Raw genomic sequence first — 14,089 nt, 5'->3', positions numbered from 1 at the left:
TAAGGTGTGATACGAAAGTTCCATTGGATTTCAAGTTTCTTAGTAATGGCTCTGCAGGGGGACCACAGCACAGACTCTGCAGCCATTCGGCCCTGCCACTTCATACCTGTGACAACTCTGGGAAGTTACTGTCCCTCTCTATGTCTCTCTTTTTATCCCATAAAATGGGAATATTTACAGCACCTCTGTTAAGATCTTGTATTGAAGATTAGAGTATGATCTATGAAAAGCACTTAGAAACTGCCTAGTTCATGTTAGGTGCACTATTATATGTCTTAGCTAGTTTCATTGAGGGGGACCACATCTTAGTACCCTACATGCAATACATCCCGGTTTCTAGCATACTGCAGATGTTCCCAAAATGTCTGTTGATTAAAGAAATGGAGACATGCCCTCCCCCCAGCAGTGTACATAAACACTCGTGCTGTGGTGCAAGGTACCCTACACCTTCCCAGGCTGTTTTTTCTGGAACAAAGAGCAGCTTCCCCCTGCTGCAGTTCAGTTTGCAGGTCAGTCCCAAGCCACCAGGTAGTCCAAACCAGCCTGAAAGGAATGTTCTTTTCTTATATTACTAAAAATGAATGTGCTCTTTAAAAGATACCCTAGCTTTCCATCTTCTCCCATTTGCTTCTTCACCCAGTAGTCCTTGTTTCCTGATCTTTTCCCCAATCTTCCTCCCTCTCCTGCCCACCCCTCACCCATGCTCCAATCTATACATCACCAACTCCTCTCCCACCTTCTCCTGGAAGCCTTCCCAACTTGACACCAACAACCAGACAACAATAATCAGGTGTGATATGCAAAATATTTTTAATACAAATACCTCCCAGGTGAGCAGCAACCAATCAATGGGGATGCACCAGAGCCAGGCCAGGAAGGCCCCCTGCTCTGCCAGATTTAACTCTTTGATTCCTGGGATCCAGGAGGGGGAAGTGGCCAGATTTGGGGGAAGGGGTTGCAGTGATCAGAGAAGAAGGGAAAACTCCTGAGACTTGACAGGCTTGGGACAGTGGCTATTTTATAACTGGGACAGAAGTATTTCCATTATTTTGATAAACAGCACAAGGAGCATAACCACTCAATGTCAGGCTTTAAGATTGATTGCCTACATGTGTCTGAATTCCAGGAAGCCTCTGTGAGGGTAGGTGATTCACCACATGGTTTTCAAATCAGACTGAAAAAGACTAGACAATAACAGAAGATGTATAATAAAGTTTTGTGTCTTTGGATAGACATCACTAATTTAGAAAAAGACCTGCTTCTGGAATTGCTAACAACTGATGATAATAAAAAGAGCAGCCAATATTTACTCAGCATTTATCCAGGACATTGTTCCAGGTGCTGTGTCTGAAGGTCTATAAGGCGAAATTTAACCCCCACCGAGTGGTTGTGAATTAGCTTGGCTTGTCCTTTTTTTTTTTTTTTTTTTTAATATATTTTATTGATTTTTTACAGAGAGAAAGGGAGAGGGATAGAGAGTTAGAAACATCAATGAGAGAAAAACATCGATCAGCTGCCTCCTGCACACCCCCCACCGGGGATGTGCCCGCAACCAAGGTACATGCCCTTCACCGGAACCGAACCCGGGACCCTTGAGTCTGCAGGCCGACGCTCTATCCACTGAGCCAAACCAGTCAGGGGCTTGTCTTGTCTTAATTTTCCAAACTGCTAACGCTCACTCTGTCTGAAAAGCAATGGGAAAAAATATCCTCTGGTGATATTTATATCTCACAGGATTTGAAACATAAAAGGGGCTCCACAAGATTTGCCAAAGGAAAGGAAGGAGGACAGACATTTTCTAACATGCATTCAGTGACCACCATGAGAGGGTCCCTGTACTGTGGGCTTTGAGAAGAATAAGACATAGACCACAAAGGCCTGCTCTCCCCACAGGATATCAATATTTCATAGAGCTTCTGTTTCACCCGTGGCTACGGCCACGCTCACATCTGTGAATGTGATGTTAGGAAAGGTAGACACTATGAAGTCAAACAGCCACCGGATAGGTCTTGTGTTATGTTGCTATACCATCAGGACGCACACTAACCAATGTACTTCTGTGACTCAGAAGGCATTTATCTTCTGGTTAAATAAAATAATTTTCATATGAAGCATCTGATGCCCAGAAATTAGTTTCCTTAAATCTCTGGAGATTGGAGGGACTATTTTTGGTCTCACTGATTTTTCTTAACTGACACATTTTCTGTTAACATATAAACAGGATAGATAATCCTTCCCAGGATAGCCAGGGCTTAGCCCCTTAAACTGACAAACAGCTTTTTCCAAACATAACACACAAGTGGTCTGAGAAACCAAAACTGTCCAAGCAACAAAATCCATTAAAAAATAACAAAACATCTAAACATGCTTTGAAATGGCCAACTACGAACAATTTGACCCTCTTTGCTTCTCCTCCCATTTATTAATTTTATGTTTCACCTGTTTTAAATGGTTACAAAATTAGGTCTTAATGGGATAGGCCCACAGTACTTGAAGGAATAAGGCAGTTATATTGGCATAGTAATGCATGAGTCACAGAGCTCTTCCCACAGCACTGGCGATGGCCCCAAGGTTTTCCCAGCCTCTCTGGTGATGATAGGCTGCCCTAAATGCAAATCTAGAGATGGGAAGACTATCTTAGAGGGATGCAGCTCCCTCTAAGGAAACAAAAAGCACTAGCATCGGGCATCACCCCCACCATCAGGAGTGGCAGTGGAATGATCTCTTATGCCTATTCATATGGTTTTCTGGGGAAGAAATGCCATCTAAACTACAGTGTTCATTACCATTTAGGCCAGGGGTCCTCAAACTACGGCCCGCGGGCCACATGCAAATACAAATATTGTATTTGTTCCCGTTTTGTTTTTTTTACTTCAAAATAAGATATGTGCAGTGTGCACAGGAATTTGTTCATAGTTTTTTTTTTAAACTATAGTCCGGCCCTCCAACGGTCTGAGGGACAGTGAACTGGCCCCCTGTTTAAAAAGTTTGAGGACCCCTGATTTAGGCCATCCACCTGCACAACTTGATGCACACCTTTTCTTAGCCTCCCTGCACTCATAGCTGTGCGCAGTTTGGTGGTGGGTAACGTTGGAGGCACTGGTAACTGCCCATTGGCCTTCGTGCTTTTCCCTAGTTTACGCATCCAGCGACTTCTCCGATCTTCCTCATGTCTTCCTACACATTTCCTCTGTACCATGGGAGCAACAGAGGAAAGGGAACGTGCCCCAGAAAAGAAACGATAAATATTACCTTTTTATATCTTCAATAAGTACATTTTATGCTTTTAACAAGTGTATTGCATATGTAGACTGTAAAAGATGATTTGTAATAAAAACTGAATTACTAATAAACAGAAAGAGTTATTATAAGTTAATGCAAAATATTGATGATTGGGCAACTGTTCATTTTTATGGACCTTCTGGTTATCATTTGCTTGTAGTGACTAGTTTCCTCTAATTCTGGTGCTCTGATGGGGCTAAATTTTATTGGCTGTGGTTGGAGCTAATAATACAAAGAGCTCATATGATTTAATCAGTTTATTTAAATCCAAAAGAAGTCTAAAAGTCTAATCTGCCACTTGCCTTAGAGTAGGGCTATGTCAGTTCCCTAGTTAACGTTTTAAATTAAGCCCCCAATGTAAATAACCATTCCATTTTCCTACACTTTCACTTGTCCATATCCTTCCAGAAATGTGCTGGCCAAACGTTAAACTCAGCCTTCGCTACCTGACTTGGACCCATAAAAATGACCATTCAATATAAATCTGCTCACTTACTCAAATCAAGGCCTTAATTTTTCCCCCCCACTTTCAAAAGTGCCTTGAGAAATTGTGAACCTAGAGAAACTGAGACTGTGAGTGTCGGACAGTCACTTAGAAAAGTCTGCTAATCAACTTATGTATCACCAGCACCAAAACAGTGGTCTGTTTGATTGGATTTTTTCACTTTCAAACTGTGTACACTGTAGGTAGTTAATAAATCCTCCTAGGCTTAATCAGCTTTGACTCAGCTTGCCACTTGTGCTGATATGCCTCATGCAGTCTTCTCACAATTGTCCAGCGTATCCGGACTGTGGCCAATATGTCCCCTGCTGTCACATTTCACTGTATCAATGTGTGTGGCTTTCTTCTTTGCTAGATTAGGAACATATAGGGAAAACAGAGGTATAGCAAATTATGATTGGGGTTTGTTTTTTTGCTTTCAGAGCAACTTTTGCTTTCTCTTGAGCTCTCACAACCATCAGGAGTTGAGGTGAGGGAATATAATCACCTCCATTTGACAGATGAAAAAAAAGAGGCACAGGCTATTATAAATTAGTTGTAAATGTTCATATGACCATTTTGGAATGAAGCCACAACCAGAATTCCAGGATTGTCCCACCATAATCCATTGCTGCTTTAAACTCTAGATTAGTCATGCCATGTTAATCAGTCATGGCAAGTTTCAGCAGGAAAAATATCAAAGAAAAACAGATCTGAGGCTCTTCTGAAAAATAAATGCCAGTGTTGGCATTGATTATGAGAACAAGAATAAAAAAGGGGTAAAGCGCTTGGTAGGCAGGCCAGAGAGAAGCACAATGATGGAGAAAATGAGCTAGTATTAGGAAGGTTGTTTTAAATATCATTTACTTTTATCTACTATGCAGAGAAGGTGTTAGCAGTCATAATAATGAGGATGGTGATGATGATGATAATAATAATACTTATAGGGGGCTTATTATGTTCCCAGAACTGTTCAAATACTTTATATGTGTTAACTCTTAATCCTTACCAAAAATCTGTGTGGTAGGAACTATTATTATCTTCATTTTACAAATATGGCAGCTGGAGGCCACAAGTACCCAGAACAGAGCTGGGTTGGAGCCCAAGCCGCCCAGTCCCAGAGATTGCTCCCTTTGCCACGAGTTTAAGCCGATCCTCTGGGAGAGGTTCCATGACAGATGGGTTTCGGGAATGTAACTACAGGGCAAAAGCATCTGTCCTGATATCGGGGTTTCACTAAGTTGATTTCACACGTGTGGAATGCAGGAAGTCTGAGGGGGTTCTTCCACGGCCTTCCCGTGGCCAGCTCTGGGGTCCCCAGCAGGCTCCTGGATGCCCCATGTCCCTGCAGGCCACTTTCAGAGCAGACTGTCTGTCCTCAATTGTGGGAGTCAGCATTCTCCATTTCACAGCCTGGCTGCTCTCTTGAAACCACCAGTCACGTGCTGAAAATAATGAGTGGCCCAGTCCCAACTGAAAGAGGAGGAACTCAGTAGGTCGGGCTGTGACCCTGGCCCTCAACTGGAATTCTTATATCCCCCAGGGCCCTTCCTAGAGTCTGCTGACCAATGACATAGCCCACACCAAGACACAGTTCAAATCATTCCCAACCAATGCATCCGGCAGAGGCCTATTAACTGTTTGAATAATAGGTTATATAAAAATCCGTTGCTCTTCCCATGGAAAACGATTGGGATATAGTTGTCTGTTAGCTATTCCTGAGGCAAAAACTCCTATTGTTAATCCCTTTAACAATCTCCTAATTAATGTTTTCTCTTTTTCTTCCATATTTTAATTGGCTTTTTCAATTAGGAGCATACTAGGAAAAGATTCTAAAAATTGCTTGTTTTAAAATAAGCAATTAGAAAATCTCATGTTCCAATTAGGCTTTCTCTTCCTCACACCGACCTGATTCTTGAAATCTTTTCTTAGCCAGAGCGGCATGTATTCTATCCCACGCCATGTAACGGCCGTGTAATTCTGATAGCTCCCATCTGGTGTTCTGCCAAGTACCTATTACAGTTATTCAGCATCTTTCTTCATCGTGGTGAGAATCAACATTGGTACTTGGCATTAGACTTTTCCATGCTTGCTTATCTTAATAAATGTAATTCAGCTGCAAACTCTTACCTGTTTCTAACTATCCTCCCTAATCTAAATATTCCTGGAGTAGAGATTATTTTGGGAGGTAGAATAAACTGCACACAAATCTTACATAAACTCAGAATTATGTTGTTTGTTTGTTTTTTTTAAAAAAAATAAGTGTTCTCTAAACAATGTAAACTATAATAAAATTAGAAGTATAAAATATAATAATTAGGGTAAATTTTACATGAGGCATAAAATGTAACTCTCGTCTTGATAGTCTCCTGCTTAAAAATTCTCCATGGCAATGAAATTCATATCTTTTAACTTCACTTTCAAAGTTGTTATCTAGCTTCATTAGACTACTTCCTGCTTCATCTTTTATCAATCTCCCCCCTCCCCCCCCGCCCTCCGCCACCAACCCACACCCCGCTGTATTCTATCCTTGAGGTACTTTCTGAAAGTCCCCAGATGGTATATTCTCTCCCTCTTGTTCTCATTTTGTATTCTGCCTCTCAACACACACACACACACACACACACACACACACACACACACACACACACACACTTCTGCTACCACTCACTATTTTGTCAAATTCATTCTCATCCTTCAGGTCTGAATTTAAATGTCACTTCTTCAGAGCCCTTCCCTGACCCACTAGTCTCAATTCTGACCCTCTCCCACCATTCTCTCAGTATCCTCCTCCAGAACTCATGTGTCAATGTGTAATCATACATTTATCTGTGTCATTATTTGGCTAGTATCCATCTTCACCACTAGACTGTAGGCTTCAGGAAGGGAGGCAGCATATCTTGTGTTTGCTCACCTTTGGTTAACCACCCCCTTAGCACAATACCTGGCACACAGTAGGACTTCAATCAATATTTCTTGAATGAACAAATGAAGAAGACCCTGGAAATATACCAAAAACAATGCTGAGTGTGATCCAAACCAGTTGCTATTTCCATACCTGGTGTGTCCCACCTAGAGTGAGCTAAGACCCTGAGAGGGCCCACGTGACTCAAGAGCTGCAGTCTCCATATTAGTACCTGGTGTGAGCCCATCTCCTGGCCATTCACCCGGGCTCCTGTTTCCAGGCCCACACAACTTGTCACAAGGACTCTGGAATGGCACCCTCCCATCTCCATCCCACAGAAGCTGTGCCAGGCCCCTTCTCTACGGCTGGACCCCACCACTCTTATCTCTCTGGAAATAGCATTTAACCAAAAACTGAAAGGGAGGAAGCGTTAAAATAAAACCAAAAAAACAATCCTAGCAACCACAAGAAGACGTTTCCAAGACATTTTTATCTTCATGTCTTGGACTAAAATCGGGAGACACTATTTTTGACACTTCTGTTTTGTTTCACAGTGATATACAAAGATGCTTCACATTTCTGCGCACTACCCTCTCCCATTCGGCTATGACAACTTGCTTTGATAATCAACAGTTTTTGTGTGATGATGTGTATCCTGACAAATCTTACGCCTTAACAAAAACCTCCTTACAAATTGTTTACTGTGTCAAATAGCTTGTTATATTTGACAGTAGCTTTTCCTTTAGGATTTTAGAATCCAATAAGATCCCTTAGTAAAATGCTGCTGCCTGGAGTTTCCCAGAGGTTGAATTCGCATTCCCAGGGTACAACACGTTTAAAACTGTTAATACTAGATTGAGCTATGGTTCAGGGCTGTCTCTTTAAAAAAATATGGTTACTTACAGAAATACCCCGTAGAATTGAAAGTAATGTTAAATATAAGATACTTGAATAAGTATAATTAAGTAATTTTTATCATGTTTTGACATGAAACTTTATAAAAGAACAAAAAGCCAATCAAAATACAACTAAATCTGTTATCTTGCACTTACTGTAAACAAAATGTCATATACAAATATTTTTATTTCTTTGGAAATATTAACCACACTTACTTTGTGTCTACTATGTGCCAAGTATTTTTTTAAACCTTGTGCATATATTAATTGATGCAATCCCACAATAGACCTTAAAGGGGAACACAGTAATTATTTTCGTTGTTCAGATGAAAAGCAAATGGATGCATAAGAAATTCAAAGTAACACAACTAGAAAAGGCAGAGCCAAAGTTATGTGTCCAGGCATCTGCCTCCAGGGCTGTGAGTTTAACCACTCCTCCATCCTCTTATCAATGCATGGGCCCAGGCAAATGATCCTTTTCCATTCCCAAATCCTCATATATAATTTATTATATTTTATATGCCTTCTATTATGTTATGAAGGATAATGCTAGATTTTTTATCCTCCATGGATTTTAACTATGGCTAATAAACAGCTTGGCATAATGGTGTGAGTCAAGTAGAACTGGATTTAAAATCCAGCTCTACCACTTACCAATTATCTCACCTTAGGAAAGTTCCTTAATCTTTCTGAGCCCACTTGCTGTGTTGTAAAATAGGGATCATTACAGCTGTTTTCAGGAGAAAATGAGATAATCACATATAAATTGTCTGGCTCATGGGTGATCGATAATATACCTTTCCCCAAGTGTGTAAGTACGAACACTAGGAAATTACATTAATTCTTATGAAAAAGAAGGTTCCATCAATAAATTACTAATTTGATATTGTAAATTATGTTCTATTGGCTGAAAACAGTTTATTCAGTTCCTTAAGAGTCCCAGTTGTATCAAGAGACAACAGCATTTACAAGAAAACCATATTTTTTGTAGCCTAATCGAAATTTTCATGCTCAGTTACAAAGCATTACAGAAGACGGGTGATCAAATTGACAGTTATCTGAATGAGCAAAACTGAATAGCCAGACTATGGAGGTGTGGATGTCTCACAAATTGCATCCCATTCTATGGAACTCTGCTTTCCCATATCTTCCCATTAAGCGCTTCTGTACCTTCGTGTGGACCTTGTATACCTGAGCCTTTCTGGTGTCAGCTTCTTAGTGAAGCGATTGTGACTAAAGAGAGTTTGGATTGAGGTTGTCAAAGAGAAGCCTGGGGCGGTTTAGCCTTGTACAAGAAATGTCACTCTGCTTAATTACCCTCCACCCTTGCTGATGGGCAGTAGCTATGTCTTGTGTCCCATGGCCACCTCCAATCATATGTATGTATATGAACACCTGACATAAAGGCAGCCAATCCAAAGACTGGTCACACACCTATGCTGTAGGAGCAAGCACCATCATAATACTTTCTTGCAATTTGGTTTTTGCAAACTGAGAGACGAAAGCATTATCAAGGGAGTGCAGAAAGGGAGGTAAAATAAGAGATGTCTCAAGCATGTTGGTAGGTCTAGAGGGACTCTGGGATGTCACTAAACAGTGAGAAAAGTGAAGTTAGGATAAAATTTTCTCCCAAAACTTGCAAAGTATATGGAAAGAGAGAGATTCCTAGACTTCTTTGATTTAAATTGTTTTTAAATATGATTCCACTGTACCTGTATCTTTACAATAGACCTTCTAACTCTTGACCATGGAAAGCGGAGTGAAACATCCCAATATAAACTTGAGACTAAGGAGACACACTGACACTGCCCATTGTTATAGAATTTTATTCGCAGAAACAATCAGTTCCTTCTGATGTGCCCAGTAGCCGCCTCTGTGTCCTTCGCGTAGAGGGTGACAGACACAATCTCCAATGCTGCTAACAGTGAGGCCTCAGGGCAAGACTGGCTGATGAGCACAGGGAGAGAGCCTGTGCTGCCAAAAGTGCAGCTGACATCAGCGGGGAGCAGAGTGAGAACTCCAGATGTTTAGAATTAGGATGACTATAAACAAATTTGTATCCCCAGATCCACCAAGCTTGCTTTTAAAAATTATTTTTGTATCTGATAAACAAACCCATATTCTCTTTTCTCGGTTGCAAATAGACTAATTCTGTAGGGAATGATAATACTCATACTGGTTAACACAGCTTGCTATTCTTTCCCCAGAAATTGCATAATTCACATCAACATGATTCTCTCAATTGGAAGTTTGGGGACTTCAGTGTAAACACTACCATTTTCAAAGACTCTTCAAGACTGGTTTTATGCACATGTATCACCTTATTCATTTCTTTCGCTGTGCCAACTTTCATGTCCAAATGTTACTTTAGCCATAAACATTCTTCACTATGTCATATCATGACATTAAATTTGATACAACTGTCATGGGAGTGGGGCAGGGACATGGGGTAGCATCTTTTGTGCAGCAAACTAATCAGTTGCAAGAGATTATCTGAATTAGTGCCTGGAAATTTCACCAATGCATCTGTGACTAAGAAGAGTTCACTCCCATACTACCATTGCCTCTACTTCAATAATTTGAATGAGAGTTGTCTTCAGCCAATCTGAAACACACATTTCAAGAGGTTCTTATTATTATTCCCACTTTGTCATCACTCCAGCATGCACAAACCGATGTCTAGCAGGTTCAAAGCCTCCTTTTGATACGTCACAATAAATAGGCCCTCCATACTGCCTAGGACAGTGATGGCGAACCTTTTGAGCTCGGCGTGTCAGCATTTTGAAAAACCCTAACTTAACTCTGGTGCCGTGTCACATATAGAAATTTTTTGATATTTGCAACCATAGTAAAACAAAGACTTACATCTTTGATATTTATTTTATATATTTAAATGCCATTTAACAAAGAAAAATCAACCAAAAAAATGAGTTCGCGTGTCACCTCTGACACGCGTGTCATAGGTTCGCCATCACTGGCCTAGGAGAAGCATGTATCTTTACTCTCAGCAGTCACATTTCTTTAGAGTCTATTGTCAGAGGTAGAATCCATTAAAAACAACAATCGATCTCAGGCAGCTTCTCTACTCAACAGGTTTGAGCAAGGTTGATAATCGCCTAATGCCTGAATCACCCCTTATATGTTCCAACTGTGTTCTATGTTCCAACACATGCATGCATGCACAAACACACATACACACATGGGATCCTTACCTTTGTATATATGGAGTGATTGTGAAATGGTTGACAATAGAGTTGAAAGCTACCAATAACAGTCCTAAACCAAAACGTTCATTTTACAGGGCCGTTGTTCAAGAGAGAACTGCAAGTATCTTCACCCTCCAACACATTTAAAAACTCAACTAGAAATTAATGGGAGGAACAATTTAATCCAGCAAAAAACTGCAGCAGCAATGCTTGCCCAGCAGATGCAATTTATGTTTCCAGGAACCCCACTTCATCCAGTGGTGAGTACATCGCATCTAATGAAGGGCTTGATGATTAAAGTGTTGGTGTGGGCGATGCCACATTGACCTCGGATGGCCTCCCTCTACTTTGTCTCTGGCTACAATTAAAGCAAAAAGCTTTGACGCTAAAGGGATGCTGAAAATAGAGTTTTTAAAATTATTTACATGGGAACATGTGTGTGGAAACAGTAGGCAAAGACAATTTCAACTCAATATCTGGATGCAACTCTAGCTCTTTCTCACCAGTAAACTCTGTGTTTGAACCATCTTAGAATGCTAATAGTTCTACATTTTCATCTGTAGTATGAATTGATGATCTCTGTGAAGAAGAGGTTTTGATGCCTAAACTCTTTTTTAAGCAAGATAGTTGACAGAAAATTTAGTTCAATGGCATTATTTTAAGAATGAGAAGTGAGAAACCAGAGGTGTTAAACTGACCAGTCTGCCCCACCTGGAGCCTGACACCAGCCCAAAAGGATAATGTCTTAGTCACCTACACCTCCTGTCTCTCTGAGGCCTGCTGGGGGCGTGGCAGCCACGGCAAGGACCACAAGGTTAAATGTATTGTGTTGTGTAATATTTTCTCCCTGATTTCATGGCATTTCAAAGTCCTTCCTTGGCGGTCTGGAAATTGTTTTAGAAATGAGGTCCTGGAGGAAAGGAGTGCATTTGGCTTCAGCAGATTTCATTTATATTTGTGAATTATTTGTCAAAAACAAACTAATTGTTTTTTAAAAAAACAAAGACTGTGAAGTGAGTGAAATTTGCCTTTTTTTAAAAAAACATACGTACACAAAAGACTATTGTTTAAAAATCAGCCTATATTGTATGAAAATTCTTATTGAAAGCTGCTAAATTAAAAAGGATAGCTACCAGTGAGTTGAATTTTTGTACTGTGTGTCTGTGAGATGAGATGAGAAGGGTGGGTGTGGGGATGAGGGGAGGGAATCTGGGGGACTAATCTGCTTATCTCAAGGTCAAGAATCTGCTTATCTCAAGGTCAAGAATGATGGCACAAAGTAGCCAGGAACAAGCTCTACCCAGAGGAAAAAACACAAAGACAAGTGCCAGGCACAGGTGGCTCCAAGATAAATAGGATCTAGTCTTTTGGGGATAGATAGATTCAGGGAAAGGGCAAAGTAAGATTCAGGCACAGGGAACTGTGATTTTGGATAAGGCAGGAAAGGCTGCTTGGAGGAGGTCCCAAATAAGTGTATCCTAAAGAATGAGTAGAAGCCTTGATGTAAGGAAAAGTAGTGTTCTAAACACCTTTAACACCAAAAATAGGCATTTAAGTGGACCTATTTAAAACCACACACATGTATAATTTATGGTTCTCTTTATTGATACATGGATATAAGTTATTTTTTAAATTCTCTAAATGCTAAAATAGTTTAGTTATATGACATTAAATAATGTCTATGGGAATAAATTTAGAACAACCAAGGTCAGCATGGTAACACTGTAGTATATATCTCACTCATTTTAATCATTCGCTTCTTATTTATTTATAATTAATAAGGATTGACCCTGGTACTCAATAATGGCACTGTCAATAAGAAAACTCCATTCCTGTTGCTATTAGTTGAACTTTTTTTGAAAGTTATGTATAATCTCAAATATTAGTTAGAAGTTAATAACTAGGATTATGAAAAAGGTATAGTACATTTAAATATTTTAATAGAGATTGTTAAATTACAAGAAGTATTAGAATAAAGTGTGATAAACTTACTCATCAACCCTACAAGCAAATGACTTCAGAGTCTCAGGAATTAATCGGTGACCTAGTACAGTGTAGTAGGCCAAATAGTGGCTCTCAAAAGTACCTGGAACCTGTAAATGTTACCTTAAACGGAAACAGGGTCTTTGCAGATGTGATTAAGCTGGGTATCTTGAGCTGAGGAAACCCTCTAGGATGAAATGCAATCACTTCTCTCTCTGTCTATGTCACCCAAAGACCTAGCTTTTTCTCTGGATAATCAGCAACCCCGGAGGCAGCACAAGACAGTAGCCGGGATCTGACTAATGGTCACAGTGTCTGGACCCCTGGCAGACTAAAGATAACGTCTTAACCTAAGTTGTATGTAAGTTCCTGAACTCTAAGGTGGAACCACCCCTGGCTACTTTCCCATGAAACCAGGACAAAAGATCACAAGAATAGACCTCAGAGCTGTCCTCGAGACCTGCAGAAACGATTCATTATCCTTACCTCACCTCTGACCAATCAGCTCCCAGCAAGACCCTGAACCCCTAACCTATAAGGGCTTGTGATTTTGCCCTATATAATCTGTAATCTACATGCCATTGGAAAGTTCAGACTTTTGAGCATTAGCTTCCCATTCTCCTGGATGGCACCATACATAATAAAGTAGCCAATATTTACCTACTAAATAAATAAATAAATGCAATGACAACTATCCTTATAAGAGAGATACAAAGGGAGAGTTGACACACACAAAGAGGATAAAGGCAATGTGCCCACAGAGGTAAAAAATGGAGCGATGTGGTCACAAACCAAGGAATGCCAGCCGCCACCAGAAGATGGAAGAGACAAGGAATCTTTCCTAGAGACTCCAGAGTGAGTGTGGTCTTGCCAACAACTTGATTTTGACCCAGTGAAACTGATTTCATGATTCCAGGACTATGAAAGGATAAATTGTGTTGTTTTAAGCCACTAAGTTTATGGGAATTTGTTTGATCAGCCACAAGAAATACGCAGAAATTGTTTAAGATAAAATAGAGATACAAGTACCACTCCATTTTTAGATTTCTTTGAAGTTAAACTTCTCTATATTTTTCTACTCCCTCTAGCTCCCATCCACGCTTAAGTCTTCTACCAGTGATCTTCATATTTCTAAACTGAGGGTCACTTTTGTCTTCATTCTATTTGTTTGACCTCTTAGTAATATTCGGTTTGTATAATCAATCTCTTCTTTGTAGAGCACTCCCTCCTCTCTAATCACTCCTTCCTCCTCTTTCTCTATCATATTCTCTATGTGTTGAAATTACTAATGGGGGTTCCCAGCACTGGACATCTCTCTCATCTACCCTCTCCTTCC

At 40.2% G+C, this 14,089-nt stretch overlaps 1 protein-coding gene across 7 annotated transcripts in view; it reads left to right on the top strand.

Annotated features, from left to right (window-relative positions):
• MBNL2 (muscleblind like splicing regulator 2) overlaps positions 1 to 14,089 on the top strand; it is a 164,052-nt gene that overhangs the window by 100,237 nt on the left and 49,726 nt on the right. For all 7 annotated transcript variants that reach the window (XM_036301347.1, XM_036301348.1, XM_036301345.1 and 4 more), the window contains one exon: positions 10,866 to 11,030. In XM_036301347.1, the coding sequence (XP_036157240.1) occupies positions 10,866 to 11,030 (165 nt within the window). The remainder of the gene's footprint in view (positions 1 to 10,865; positions 11,031 to 14,089) is intronic.

Source organism: Myotis myotis, unplaced genomic scaffold (genome assembly GCF_014108235.1).
Source record: "Myotis myotis isolate mMyoMyo1 unplaced genomic scaffold, mMyoMyo1.p scaffold_m19_p_3, whole genome shotgun sequence".
Classification (NCBI taxonomy): domain Eukaryota; kingdom Metazoa; phylum Chordata; class Mammalia; order Chiroptera; family Vespertilionidae; genus Myotis; species Myotis myotis.
The sequence above is the reverse complement of the archived record's forward strand: the minus strand, read 5'-3'. Positions and strand labels throughout refer to the sequence as shown.